We start from the raw sequence: 15,330 nt of genomic DNA, 5'->3' as shown, positions 1-15,330 counted from the left end.
GGTCAAAACCAATTATTAGAAATGAAAAGCACAAAAGCATTTGCATTGCTTCCTGTCAGTAGCAGTGATTTAACCATTAGAATTCCCTGAACCTTTACTGGCTGGTGATAGTCCCACTTACTCTGGAGTTTTGACCAGCAGCTTGCGGATGAAGTCGACAGCGAGCTCCGACACCCTGGAGAAGGCCTCTTGGCTATAGTCCACGTTGACCTGGGACACGTTCAGGTACGTCTCCTGCTTGTCATCCCCTGCAAATGGAGACTCACCCGTCACCAGCATGTAGGCAATCACTCCCACACTCCTGAAGAACACAACACACCCAGAATACAGTTAGTACAAATGTGTCAGAGGGTGCACACGTGTTGACCTGCAAACATACATACTTCACACAAGTGCCTTAGGCAGGCACGGACATAAATCCACAGTCATTGTGTTAATATTGATGACTCACCACAAGTCAGTTGCCGTTGTAATAGGCTCATAGTTCAGGATCTCTGGAGCTAAGGTGAGAAAAGAGAGAACGAGAGAGGCCATATGATTACATCACAACATTGTTATTGTAGAATGTCAGACTTAATTGCAGCTGGTTGAAGGAACGTTGGAGGGATGTTACATGGACGTTGCCTTACCCACGTACTCGGGCGTGCCCAAGATCTCTCGGAGCTCTCCGACCATGCCCAGTTTGCGTGCCAGGCCAAAGTCCACAATCTTTATGTCCCCCAGCGGTGCCAGGCTGGTTAGAAGGATGTTCTGGGGCTGAAAGAAAGAGGGAGGGATTGGGTGAGTAGTCCAAAAGGGTAACAAAGTTGTGCAGAGTCATAATACAGCTGTCATAATACAGCTGTATACAGCAGGTCCAGTCATTCACAATCCTTCCTGCATGAGATTGTAATTGCAGCAAATATATGCAAGTGGTGATGTAAAGATGAATAAGAGAGCAAATAGGGTTGAGAGGTGTATTTTAGGTGTATGTACATATGTTTGTATGTGCGCAGTGCACTTCTGCTTATATATATTAAGAGGTGTGGAGGGATAGACCTTGAGGTCCAGGTGCACCACGCTGGTCTGGTGGAGGAGGTGGACGCCCTCCAGCGTCTGTCTGATCAGCCGTGTGATTTGGCCCTCTGGGAGCAGCTCATCACAGTCACAGTGGTCAAAGATCTCACCCCCCGCCGCACTGTCACACAGAGAGAGAGAGTGTCACAGTGTCTAACACAAACTATCATAAAACTTTGTTGCATGATTGCATCCATAAAACCTAGGTGGTTGAGACTCAGCTGAGTGTATAAGCTTATTTCATATAATTTCAGGTCAGGCAACAGATAATTGGGTATTTCCAATGGAATAGCCTTCCCCTTTCAGTTCTAAAGGCACTTTGCTTTCAGGGCAGGATTAGAAAGGCTTTTCTCAAAACTCAATGAAACTAACAGGGAGGGTGGAAACATATCTATTGACTCTCAGAATACACAAGAGTGCTAAGGGTGGGGTTTCCCTTTATCTACTTCCCCAGTGTCAGATGAACTTGTAGATATCATTTTTATGTCTGTCTCCAGTATTAAGAAATATAGAGGTAGATTTGCGAGCCAATGCTAACTAACATTAGCACATGACTGGAAGTCTATGGGTATCGCGCTAATTAGTAACTTTCTTCAAACTGCACGCAGAGAAATAATAGTATCAACGAGTTCATCGGACTCTAGGGAAGTAGATAACAGGCCTCATTGGCAAAATCCATAAGTGTCCCTTTAAGCACAGAATGTGGATTGCAGCCCATCTGCATTCTTCATTCTACTTTCTGTTTTGTTGGATTCAGTGTAAAGGAGTACCGATTCCAATGAAGTTCAAGGCATAATCACATACTGTCTCAGATATGAGAAACTTTCTTAAATAGCCTCTGTACAGTACAAAGATAAGTTTACATAAAAAAAAAAAAAATTGAAACATACATAAGTAGTGGATTTGAAAGATGGGTTAAGGACTTGACAGATGTAATGGAGGAAGCTGATGGCAGTATGGGATGGATGTGTGAACAACAAATCTTTAAAATTGCTACTGATTGAACTGATAGCATTGAGTGCAATCTAAAAGTTGGCCATAACTCACTATTCCAACAGCAGGATGATGTCGTGGTCTGTCTCATAGGCAGCGCACAGGTTAACCACGCGAGGGTTGTTGCGGGCCGCCTCCAGCACACCCATCTCGTGCACCACCTCGGCCCGGCAGTCTCGGCCCCGCCGCCGCTTCCGAAGGAACTTGGCGGCAAACACCTTCCCTGTGGACCTCTCCACGCACCGCTTCACCACCGCAAATTTCCCCCTGGCACAGAGGACGAAGGGAGGGCTGAGTCATTCATCACACACTATCTGGGTCATTTTAGTCTACGCTGAAGGAGACAACTTTGTTACAATATGACATCAGTTAATATTTACATTTAGACAAACATTACATTTCGCTTTGGTTTATGTGTCTGCATATATTATTATTTATCCAGAGTGACTTATAGTTAACAACCACAGTGCACTGCCAACCAAACCGTACAGTGCCGGCTTTGATATTTTTTTCCTCACATAGTCTTGTCAAGCACCGTTACAGCAACTAGGTGGATGCATAACCCGGCCAGCTCAGTAAGCCTATAGCTTGGCTTAGTAGTGTGAAAAGGGTTCAAATGAGGCCACTCCATACCCACACCCTACTATAACAAGTTGTGGTAATCAGGGACTGAAATGAACACCTGCCACATGCAGATAGACATCTTACCCACCAATGCCAAAATCAATTTCACCTGCCACCTTAGCATTTGCAGTGAAATAACTACTGTAATAGCTGTTTTCAAAGTATTTGCTTCATAGTTGTTAAATTAATTGCTCAAATAGTCGAATCCTATATAGACCATCGCACCTTGCGTTGCAACACTGCCTAGCTGGGGGATGTGCGCACATGAAGAGCTAAGTGAAAGATTCATTTTTAGAAGTGCTGAGCACAGGCATAAAAGTTAGTCTAATTTACTTGAAACGAAAGTTTACTGAAGTGAGACATTGCCCTTGTGTTTCTTGGCTCTTTACATTGTTTTGTTCACAAGTTAGGTTGTTTTTCAATGTTTGCGTTTCAACTGCTAGGGAAAAGACAATGCTACAGTACTAGCCAGACTCAATCTCAAAGGCACAAACATAACTCGAGTTGCATTACTACTTAATCTCCTGTGCGTAAAGGGGCAGGTGAATATGGTCTCAGTTTGGTTAAAAGACTATGGTCACAAAAAATGAAATTAAACAATATACCACATTACTTATTACTAGTAATACATGTATTGCTTAAGAAACATTAGAAAGCATGCTCATCTGCCTTTTTGGTGTTTTGCTATAATCCTGCTGAAAAAATAAATTTGAGCTGGTAAAAAAATCTGAGTGGCTGGTAGATTTTTTTAGCTACTTTGTCTTGCTCACATTGATGTAGAGGTTGTTGTCGTCGCTGCTGACCTCCCAATAGGCCAGGCCTGGGAAATTCCAGTCCTCGGGGCCTGATTGGCATCACACTTTTCCCCCATCCCTAGCAAACACACCTAATTTAAACTAAATGCATTGTTAACTGAAGATCATGATTAGGTGATTATTGGAGGCAGGTGTGTTAGCTGGGGCAAAAGAGTGACCCCAATCAGGCCCCGAGGACTGGAGATGCCCAGGCCTGCTATAGGCTGTCTCATCGTTGTCGGTGATCAGGCCTACTACTGTTGTGTCACCAGCAAACGACATGATGGTGTTGGAGTCGTGCCTGGCAATGCAGTCGTGGGTGAACAGGGAGTACAGGAGGGGACTAAGCACGCACCCGAGGGGCCCTCGTATTGAGAATCAGCACGGTAAATGTATTGTTGCTTACCCTTACCACCTGGGGGCGGCCCGTCATGAAGTCCAGGATCCAGTTGTGGAGGGAAGTGTTTAGTCCAAGGGTGCTTAGCTTAGGGATGAGCTTTGTGGGCACTATGGTATTGAACGCTGAGCTGTAGTCAATGAATAGCATTCTCATATAGGTGTTCCTTTTGTCCAGGTGGGAAAGGGCAGTGTGGAGTGCAATAAAGATTGCATCACCTGTGGATCTGTTGGGGCAGTACGTGAATTGGAGTGGGTCTAGGGTTTCCGGGATGATGGTATTGGTGAGACATGACCAGCCTTTCAAAGCAAGTCATGGCTACCAACATGAGTGCTACGGGGCTGTAGTCATTTAGGCAGGTTACGTTCGCTTTCTTGGGCACAGGGACTATGGTGGTCTCCTTGAAACATGTAGGTATTGCAGACTCGGTCAGGGAGAGGTTGAAAATGTCAGTGAAGTCACTTGCCAGATGGTCCGCGCATGCTTTAAGTACACATCCTGGTAATCGTCTGGCCCCGCAGCCTAGTGAATGTTGACCTGTTTGAAGATCTTACTCACATTGGCTACGGCGAGCGTGATCAGTCGTCTGGGACAACTGGTGCTCTCATGCATGCTTCAGGGTTGCTTGCCTCGAAACCAGCATAAAAAAACATTCCTTAAGAAGACTTGTACTGTTTTTTACATTTATTTTTTGCTATGTCAGATGGAGATTTTCCATTTAAGTTTTTTTTTTTGGTTCAGGACTAGGTTTGGAAGGCTCGTGTCACTGAGCAGCTAGTGGCTGGGTTTCCCTTTGCATTCCGTAATCGATTTTAAGCCCTGCCACATCCGACGAGCGTCAGAGCAGTTCTAGTAGGATTCAATCTTAGTCCTGTATTGACGCTTTGCCTGTTTGATGGTTCGTCTGAGGGCATAGCTCTAGCCTGTAGCTCGGGACGTTGTCATCAACGCACTTATTGATGAAGCCAGTGACTGATGTGGTATACTCCTCAATGCCATTGGATGAATTCCAGAACATATTCCAGTCTGTGCTAGCAAAACAGACCTGTAGCATAGCATCCGCATCTGACATATTCTGTATTGAGCGAAGTAGGAATCAGGAAGATAGACTTATGGTCAGATTTGCCAAATGGAGGGCGAGGGAGAGATTTGTATGAGTCTCTGTGTGTGGAGTAAAGGTGGTCTAGAGTTTTTTTTTTCACTCTGGTTGCACATGTGACATTCTGGTCAAACAGATTTAGGTTTGACTGCATTAAAGTCCCCGACCACTAGGAGCGCCGCTTATGGATGAGCATTTTCTTGTTTGCTTATGGCATTAAACAACTCATTGAGTGAGATCTTAGTACGAGCATCGGTATGTAGTGATAGACAGCTACGAAAAATATAGATGAAAACTAGCCTGGTAGATAGGGTGGTCTACAGCTTATCATGAGGTGAGCAATACCTAGAGACTTCCTTAATATTAAATATCGTGCAGCAGCTGTTATTGACAAATAAAACACACATCCCTTCACCCATCTTACCAGACGCAGAATTTCTGTCCCGCGACTGTATATTATCCATGTCGTCATTCAGCCACGACTCGGTGAAACATAATATATTAATTAATGTCCCGTTGGTAGGACAGTCTCGAACGGAGCTCATCTATTGGCACATTGGCCAATAGAACAAAATGGTTGAGGCAGGGTTATCCACTTGCTGAAAAATTCTCACAAGGCACTCCGATCGCCTCCACGTGTACCTCTGTCTTTTCTTCCATCGAATGATAGGGATTTTGGCTTGGTCTTGGAGAAAGAGTATATACTTCACGTCGGACTCATTATAGAAAAAAAAATCTTCATCCAGTTCGAGGTGAGTAATAGCTGTTCTGATACCCAGAAGCTCTTTTTGGTCATTAGCAGCAACAGTAGGTACAGTACCAGTCCAACGTTTGGACACACCTACTTATATAAGGTTTCTTTAAGTTAATCTTTCATTTTAAATGAAAAGCACTGTCTACTGATAGAATGACTGTTTGTGAATTCTCATCCACGTGAAGTGCAACTAAAGCACAAAATTAAGGTTGATACCGAGCAGAAATTACAAGGGGCATTTTAGATCTGTTTTCTCCTGCGTCAAAAAACACAGAATTCTGCATTAATTAGCAAGTAAAAATGACTGCTTGCATTATCTAAGCAAGTGGCTGAATTAATAAGGTGACAGGGAATCATATAGTGTTCGCTTTCTGCAGTGTTTGAAAATGAGTTCTGTACAGCTGCCACTGCTTGATTTCCTTGCGTTTTTATCCTCTCTGTTCTCGGCCTGTCTGCTCCTCTCCACTCTTCTCTGAGCAAAACAGGTACACATGCTGTTCCAGAGCCAGTACTATTCTTCCTTCACACAAGCATGTCAAAATTTTGTTCATTCGCACAATGTCTCTCGTTCACATTTGCTTGTATATGTCCAAACTAACCAAAAATTATATCCGGTAGCTAATACTGATATGTATAACTGCCTGTCATTGCAATTAGTTTATTTTCATTTGTGCTCACTAGCATATTTAGCTAGCAGCCTTTATGGAAATTCTCTATTCATTTTGTTAGCATTCTGGTAATAGATGCCCAATGGGCTTTGTGGTTTTTGGGCACCCCCTTGTGTACTAAAATGGTAATACCGTAAATCCCGGGATGAGAGAAGGACGGTACAACAATATGAAAATCTGCATACTGCCCAAACCTAGTTTGTACTGTAAATTAACATTGAATTGACAATTGACAATTTCACAATCTAGGGAAAACTCAAATTGCCACCCTGTACACACACACACAAACAGGAAGAAGACCGTTTTAGTCTATTTCCTCTTTCTCTGTGGCCGAGCTCAAGTCTAGTTTCCACACGTCCTTGCTTCCTTCGTCCTGCATTACACTAGTAAGATGAGACACCAGGGATGGGATGTACCCTAGGCCATTCATTGACGCTCACTTCGGACTACAATACTTTTACTTACAGCTATTATGTCACTCACATCTACGTTACCTGTAATTAAATAATGATACATAAATTCCTCTTTCTCCAAATGCTGGATTTTAACCCACAGCAGCCAATCCACCAGTCATTCTGATCTTAACTCCAACCCACCGATGTCCACAGATTAACCCATTTTTCCCAGTATAATGCAATTTTGCTATTTTCTTTTGCAATACATTCCTACATGTTACTATAGAACTCATAGAAGAGTCCTGAACCTACCCATTTGTACTATTTCTACAAATATACCCTAAAAAACAATACAGTTTGCAGGTCCATCTGAATCCTGATATAACAACCATTCCTAGACTTGACTTCAAAAGCGAGCCACCGATGGACAGTACCATAAAATGTTCTATTGATTCTGTTTCCTCGTGGCAGTCTGAACAAGGCTGACTGTTCAATGTCCCATATAATGAGCACTCCTTTGTATTAAGTATTTTATATAATAGTTTAAATGGAAAAGAACAGCTTGATTGTGTGAATTGTTTCATATGTCAGTTCAGACCCGATGCCAAGGTATTGGAACATCAAAAACCTTATACGGTATTGCTGTCAAATATTTTTACTGTAAGACATGGATACATTTTTGGATTTATACTAATCATTGAGCCATTCGATTTTTCAATGGGTGGCAGATAAAATTGGAATAGGCGTTTAGACTAATTTTTTTATTTATTTTGTGGCAAAGCCGTGATGAGTTAACATAGGTGTGCAGTTTTGTCACACAACGCCACCAATGTCTCAAGTTGAGGGATCGTGCAATTGGCATGCTGACTGCAGGAATGTCCACCGGAGCTGTTCCCAGAGAATTGAATGTTAATTTATCTATCATAAGGCGCCTCCAATGTCGATTTAGAGAATTTGGCAGTACGTCCAACCGGCCTCACAACCGCAGACCACGTGTAACCACACCAGCCCAGGACCTCCACATCCAGCTTCTTCACCCGAGGGATCATCCGAGACAAGCCACCCAGACAGCTGATGAAACTGAATAGTACTTGTCTCTGTAATAAAACCCTTTTGTGAGAAAAAAATGTATTCTAATTGGCTGGGCCTGGCTGCGCCCCTGCCCAGTCATGTGAAATCCATAGATTAGGGCCTAATTTAATTCAATTGACCGCTTTTTCTTATAACCTCAGTAAAATTGTTGAAATTGTTGCATGTTGCGTTTATATTTTTGTTTAGTATATTCGATCAAAGTTGCAAGATCGCTGAACTATTCAAGGGATATGAACACCAAGCATATTGACTTCACCATCTGCCCATTTAAAATCGGGAGACCACATGAGAATTTAAAGTTGATCTTTTAGAGGCCAATCTGCAATATACACTTAACATAGTCAGGTTTTAGTCCAGAGAAACTCGAGAAATTATCCAAGTCCTCAATGAGGCCCTTCAAGGTTTAACTCAAGAGAAAAGTTTAAGCATCGGCGTACATTGATACTTGCCTCTAAACTCTTAATTTTTTGCCCCTTGATGTTATCATTAGATCTGATTTTTAAAGCAAACAATTGAATGGCCATAATAGGTATGGTGACATAGCCAACCTTGTTTTACACCTCTTGACAATTCAAAGTTCCCAGAAATAGTTCCTTGTATGGCAGCTCTAGCAGGGCAGAGATTGTACAAACTGACTTGTTGGAAAGGTGGCATCCTATGGTGTCACGTTGAAAGTCAGAGCTCTTCAGTATGGGCCCTTCTACTACTTATGTTTGTCTATGGAGATTGCATGATGGTGTGCTCGATTTTATACACCTGTCAGCAACGGGTGTGGCAGCAATAGCCGAATCCACATACTTTTGGCCATGTAGTGTAGCCTATAGGCTGGGGAGCATTATTTTTTTGTCCAGATCATAGCAATCATGTCCTATTCCCTTGTCAGTTCATTACTTAAACAAATGGATTATGGCTATAGCCTACCAATTAATGAGTTGTCATTAAGCTGCATAGCCAATAGTCATTAAAGTCCATCTTTCACCTCATTTCAGTAGGCTTAGTCGAGTATCCCATCTGTCATACATCGTCTGTTAAAAAGCTGTCCTAATCTATACAGTTCATTCATTGCTATTTCTACCATTCTATATCCAGGAACCCGATTTATTTAGCTGATTTCATTGATGTCTCTTCCCTGCCATTTGACCCATAGTTGTGTGGGGTACACCAGAGAAAACAGGACTTATTTTTCCCCATAGCTTTTTCTTTATAGCTTTTTCATGTAGAGGGCTCTGCTCATGTCGGCGTTGATATAGATCTGATGGCCCCATACATCAAAAGGTCTGACTCCTGACTTTTTGGCTTTGATGGCCAGTCAGAACTTTATATTTGTTCCTATAGTTAAGGAACTTGGCAATGATGCCCCTTGGTTTACTGATCGTGTCCCCTCTCGGGTCACCTGTTGGATGTGCTCGTTCGTTATGGGAGCCTGTGTAAAATTCTCCTGGCCCAGTAGTTGTGGTATTACCTTTTCCAGGAATTCTTCCATTCCCGTTATTCCACAGCATTCAGGGAAACCTAAGAAAATGAAGATTTGAACAGCGACTGAAGTCCTCCATTCCATTGAATCTTTCAGTAAGCCACATAACGTATTTTTGTTCAGCCACGATTTTCTGGAGATTCTCACGTGCATTGAAAATAAGAATTTCTTAACTGACTTGCCTAGATAAATAAAGGTTAAAAAAAATAGGCCTAGTAACAAACAACCTGGTGACTTGACAGTAGGTCTAAGCAAATTTGATTGGCACAGGAATAAAGGAAAAGGGTCTGCTACTCATGAGATGTGCTTCAAATGTAGGATTCAAATATTCAACTGTATAAAAAATACAAATCTTTATGTGGCTCCTTACGTGCATGTACAATGTATTCGAAAAGTATTCAAACCCCTTGACCTTTTCCACTTTGTTACGTTAGCCTAATTGATTAATTGACAATACCCCATAATGACAAAGCATAAACAGTTATCATTTTAGCAAATGTATTAAAAATCAAAACTGAAATATCATGTTTACATAAACATTCAGACTCTTTACTCAATATCTTGTTGAAGCACCTTTGGCAGCAATTATAGCCAAGAGTCTTCTTGAGTATGACACTACAAGCTTGGCACACCTGTATTTGGGGAGTATCTCCCATTCTACTCTGCAGATGCTCTCAAGCGCTGTCAGGTTGGATGTGGAGCGTCACAGCACAGCTATTTTCAGAGATTTTCGATCAGGTTCAAGTCCGGGCTCTGGCTGGGCCACTCAAGGACATTCAGAGACTTGTCTTGAAGCCACTCCTGCGTTGTCTTGGCTGTGTGCTTAGGGTCGTTGTCCTGTTGGAAGGTGAACCTTCACCCCAGTCTGAGGTCCTGAGCGCTCTGGAGAAGGTTTTCATCAAGGATCTCTCTGTACTTTGCCCCGTTCATCTTTCCTCTTGATCTGGACTTGTCTCCCACAGCATGATGCTGCAACCAACATGCTTCACCGTAGGGATGGTGCTAGGTTTCCTCCAGACGTGAAGCTTGGCATTCAGGCCAAAGAGTTCAATCTTGGTTTCATCAGACCAGAGAATATTGTTTCTCATGGTCAGAGAGTCCTTTAGGTGCCATTTGGCAAACTCCAAGAGGGCGGCCATGTGCCTTTTACTGAGGAGTGGCTTCAGTCTGGCCTCTCTACCATAAAGGCCCGACTGGTGGAGTACTGGAAGGTTCTCCCATCTCCACATAGGAACTCTGTCAGAGTGACCATCGGGTTCTTGGTCACCTCCCTGACCAAGGCCCTTCTCCCCCGATTGCTCAGTTTGGCCAGGCGGCCAAGCTCTAGGAAGTCTTAGTTGTTCCGAAATTTCTTCCATTTAAGAATGGAGGCCATTCTGTTCTTGGGGACCTTCAATGCTGCAGACATTTTTTTGGTACCCTTCCCCACATCTGTGCCAACACAATCCTGTCTTGGAGCTCTACGGTGAATTCCTTCGACCTCATGGCTTGGTTTTCAATCTAACATGCACGGTCAACTGTGGGACCTTATATGTGAACGACCGGCTTCAATTATTATTATAAAAAATAAAAAAATTTAATCAGTCTTACATAGCAAACTTTGATATTGCGTTTTTTACATGGGATAAAAGTAGACTCAGAGCTACAAAATTGTACATCATACACTACAGTTGAGGAACAAAGTGGAAAGTAATTATGCATTGATAGTGAAACTTGTAAACTCACGTTTGAGAAAATGGTCTTTGAATGTTTTGAAACTGCTATTGGAGAGCCCTTCTTTGTCTACACCCATTCAACATTGTTCACACCCTCTTAAGCTTTAGCCCCACCCATCTCTTTAAGGGTTCATCCAAATGTACTAACAGCAGCAGTCGAGCACCCAAGCTAACTTGCTAGCTACTTCCAGACATCTAAGTGAGAGACAACAGCTCACTGAACATTACTCGCCCTAGCAGAGCTGGTTAGGCTATTATGTTATTCAGAGCGTTGGTGACTGCAACTGTGCTGTCAGATTGTCCATTTGTAAATTCAGAATGTTTCACATTCAGAGAGCACACTGGACGCTCTGGTCGGGTTGATCCGAACGTTCTGACCTCAACTGCAGTCAAGCACCCAAGCTAACTGGCCCATATTGGCTAGCTACTTCCAGACACATAATGAGAGAACACCCCACTCTGACCATTTGACTCACCCTATAGCAAAGCTAGATATGCTGTGTTCATGTTTTCCAGGGGGTTGGTGACTAACTCTACTGCTGGCAACAATTTAATTATGCTATTTTTCCTATGTAGCATTCTATTATACAGTGAACAGAGTGAGGTTCAATTAAATATTTGTTGTATTGAATAGAAGCGTGAATCAGTTTGTGTAGCATAACGTTTAGAAAATGGGAACAAGCGGGTGGGCGAACAGGGCGCTAGGCTACTCAGTAAAGTGATACTTCGCCTGGTATATCATTATTAAATGTTGGTATCGTGACAACACTAATTTAGATGGAAAAGTAAAAACAAATAAACAGTTCAACAAAGTGCCTGAACTGCCACAAAAAACTTTTTATTATAATGCATTGAGTATACCAAACATTAGGAACACCTTACTAATATAAAGTTGCAGCCCCCTCCCCCTTTTTCCCTAAGAACAGCCTCAATTGGTTGGGCATGGACTCTGCAAGTTCTCGTAAGCGTTCAACAAGGATGCTGGCCCATGTTGACTCCAAAGCAGCCCAGAGTTGTCCTTTAGGTGGTGGACCATTATTGATACACAGGAAACTGTTGAGCCTGAAAAACTTAGCAGCGTTGCAGTTCTTGACACAGACCGGTGTGCCTGGCACCTACTACCATACCCCGTTTAAAGGCACTGAAATAGTTTGTCTTTCCCATTCACCCATTGAATGGCACACATACACAATCCATGTTTTAAGCGTCTCAAGGGTTGAAAATCCTTATTTTAACATGTCTCCTCCCCTTCATCTCTACACTGATTGAAGTGGATTTAACAAGTGACATCAATAAGGGATCATAGCTTTTACCTGAATTCACCTGGTCAATCTGTCATGGAAGGAGTAGAGAAGTTCAGGTCTCTATGCTGATATTTGTTTACAAGGAGTACATGATGTATTCCTAAATAGAATTGTAGAAGCATACAAATAAATCAAAGAGAACAATTAAAGTAATTCAGTTTTACTGATAAGAACAGCTCAAAGTTCATGAATAAAAATGTTTTTGGAGTGATCCATGGTCAATCAAGCACAATGTACCCTTAAAAATGTCACCTGCCCATTTAAGGGACGTCCGTTACCACGGTAACTGGGCACTGTCTTGTCTGTGAAGAAAAACATCTGATAGCTTCTTAGCAGCAGACAGTTGCAGCAAACTCAAACTACCTAGCTTGTGAACAAAACGATATAACTGGCCAAGAAACACAACAGTAGTCATACTTTAGTAGGCTTTCTTGTCAATTCGACCATCTTCATGTGGGCTTTGGATTGAATGTTTGCATATCCAAATGCTCAGTGTGACCACCCGCCAACGTGGCTGGGTGAAGTAGGCATTCTTACCCACCAATGACAAAATGTAACTGTATTTGGCAGGTGTTCACTGGAAGACAAAGGAGGCCACCTGTACTAATTACCTATCTAGCATGCTTCAAACACCCGTGTGTAACAGAAGAAAGCTGCCAGAAATGTGTTGTAACTGAAAAATACTGTTGGCTGCAACTGTGATGAAGTCGGCTAAAATAGTGTACAGTAAGTGTATATTTTGCATTTGTGAAATATTTTGATGTGATATGAAAGTAAAGGGCTTTATGCTTCTAGAACTGTATCGCAACTAATAATCCATTCATGTTTTGATGGAGTATTTGGCTGTTTTGTCTTCCAGAGCCAGTCTACCTCTGAAAATACCTTAAGGTCTTTGGAACATAAGGAGTAACGGTCGGACTGCCTTCACTCCTTAAGAGTACATTCTTGGGCTAGGGTGTACCTAGTAATGGGTCCTTTATGGTAGGCAACACATGTTAGGTTTGGGACAGGCACACATACAGCACTTATAGTAACATCTCTTTGTGAGGATAGCCTAATCTTTGTGACCTATCTACTTACAAAAGGACTGAGGTCATCCTGTTTGAATATGGAACAAAAAAATGTAAAGTTCGGATTTTCCTGAAATTTGATAACAGAAATTATATTGGGAGAAAATCCTTAACACACATCTGTTTGTAGATAGGCCTACTACAATTGCATTTACAGTGTGATAAGCATCAAGGTTCCACATTTAAAAAAGTACACAGCTGCACCATTGAGAGCATCTTGACTGGCTGCATCACTGCTTGGTACAGAAACTTCTTGGCATCACTGGGGCCGAGCTCCCTGCCATCCATGACCTCTATACCAGGCGGTGTCAGAGGAAGGCCCAAAAAATTGTCAAAAGACTCCAGCCACCCAAGTCATAGACTGTTCTATCTGCTACCACACGGCAAGCAGTAGCGATGCGCCAAGTCTGGAACCAACAGGACCCTGAACAGCTTCTACCCTCAAGCCATAAGACTGCTAAATAGCTAACCAATGGTTACCCAGACTATCTGCATTGCCCCTTTTTGCACTAATTCTTTTGACTCATCACATATGTTGATGTTACTGTTCATTATCTATCCTGTTGCCTAGTCACTTTATACCTACTTACTGTATATTTTTACATTTAACTAGGCAAGTGAGTTAAGAACAAATTCTTATTTACAATGACGACCTACACCAGCCAAACCCGGACGACGCTGGGCCATTTTGCGCCGCCCTATGGGACTCCCAATCACGGCCAGTTGTGATACAGCCTGAATATGAACCAGGGTGTCTGTAGCCTCAAGCCCTGAGATGCAAGCAAAATATACACACATACAGATATACACCTATATATATATATATATATATATATACATACCTCAATTACCTCGTACCCCTGCACATGGTACTGCTACCCCTTGTGTATTTATTCCTTATTTTATTAATTTAGTATAACACACACACCCCTCTCTCTATGCATTGTTGGGAAGGGCCCGGAAGTAAGCAGTTCACTGTTAGTATACTACACCTGTTGTTTACGAAGCATGTAACAAATACAGTTAGATTTATAGTTGTTATAGCTAAATATGGTATCCAGCCTTGATAGGATGCCAGTAAGTATTAGCTCACTAACGTTAGCTCTCTAGGATGCAAAAGGCCAATGGAATGCATTGGAGTCATAACAAGAACTGAGAGAATGGGTTGATGGAATGAGAAAGTTTGAAAAGGGGACATTATAACATTGGCTCACCTGCCCAACTCGCCAGTGATGTCATAAACACTGTCCATCGGTTCCGTATTGATATGGGTTTGAATTTCTCCAAATAGCCCAGTCGGTCCATTGCGGCCGTCAATCCGCCTGCGAGACATCGTAGTTGTTAGCCGGACTTCACTGTGGCAATAAATTAGCACCTGTCAAGCCGAATCAAGGCCGTAGACTATCTAGCCAGCTAGTAGCTAATGTGTTTAGCCAGTGCGAAACCAGTTAGCTGAAAGTGATTTAGTTAGCCAATGTTGTAACTATTAGTTGGATAGCTACATAGTAACGTTAACTAAGTTACTAGCTAATAGCTAGCTAGTTTGAGGTGCTTTAGCTGTAGATAATAACTAGTTAGTAGTAGAACAGCTGGTTAGTTACTTGAAAGACAGGTCACGAAGACCAACGGCTACCGTTCGCTAGCTATAGCTATCCATCTAAACAACCGTACTAGCTCCCTTTTACTTTTCTTTAATAGACAGCTAACTATACATCACGAATTGTCACTTATCGGGTTGATTGACAAACAACTTAAACTTTCCCTATTGACTGTGTTCATTAATAAGCGAGTTTAGTGCCTAGCTAGCATCTGGATAAAATCCTTCCTCCCGTTGATGTGAGCAACACGTCTTCAAATTTAGATTGCGACCAATCTCGTTCGGACGGTTTTGACAT

General features: G+C 42.3%; 1 protein-coding gene across 2 annotated transcripts in view; it reads right to left on the bottom strand.

The window, feature by feature from the left end:
• stk17b (serine/threonine kinase 17b (apoptosis-inducing)) overlaps positions 1-15,330 on the bottom strand; it is an 18,144-nt gene extending 2,814 nt beyond the window's left edge. The window contains exons 1-7 of one of the 2 annotated variants that reach the window (XM_024388739.2): positions 15,037-15,330; positions 14,650-14,757; positions 2,104-2,316; positions 1,039-1,177; positions 630-756; positions 452-500; positions 122-301 (exon numbers count right to left, since the gene is read on the bottom strand). In XM_024388739.2, coding sequence (XP_024244507.1) covers positions 122-301; positions 452-500; positions 630-756; positions 1,039-1,177; positions 2,104-2,316; positions 14,650-14,687 — 746 coding nt within the window. In that variant the 5' untranslated portion in view covers positions 14,688-14,757; positions 15,037-15,330. Of the gene's footprint in view, positions 1-121; positions 302-451; positions 501-629; positions 757-1,038; positions 1,178-2,103; positions 2,317-14,649 lie in introns of both variants that reach the window. The other variant, XM_024388738.2, reaches the window with a different exon arrangement.

Source organism: Oncorhynchus tshawytscha, linkage group LG26 (genome assembly GCF_018296145.1).
Source record: "Oncorhynchus tshawytscha isolate Ot180627B linkage group LG26, Otsh_v2.0, whole genome shotgun sequence".
NCBI classification, from domain to species: Eukaryota; Metazoa; Chordata; class Actinopteri; order Salmoniformes; family Salmonidae; genus Oncorhynchus; species Oncorhynchus tshawytscha.
The sequence above is the reverse complement of the archived record's forward strand: the minus strand, read 5'-3'. Positions and strand labels throughout refer to the sequence as shown.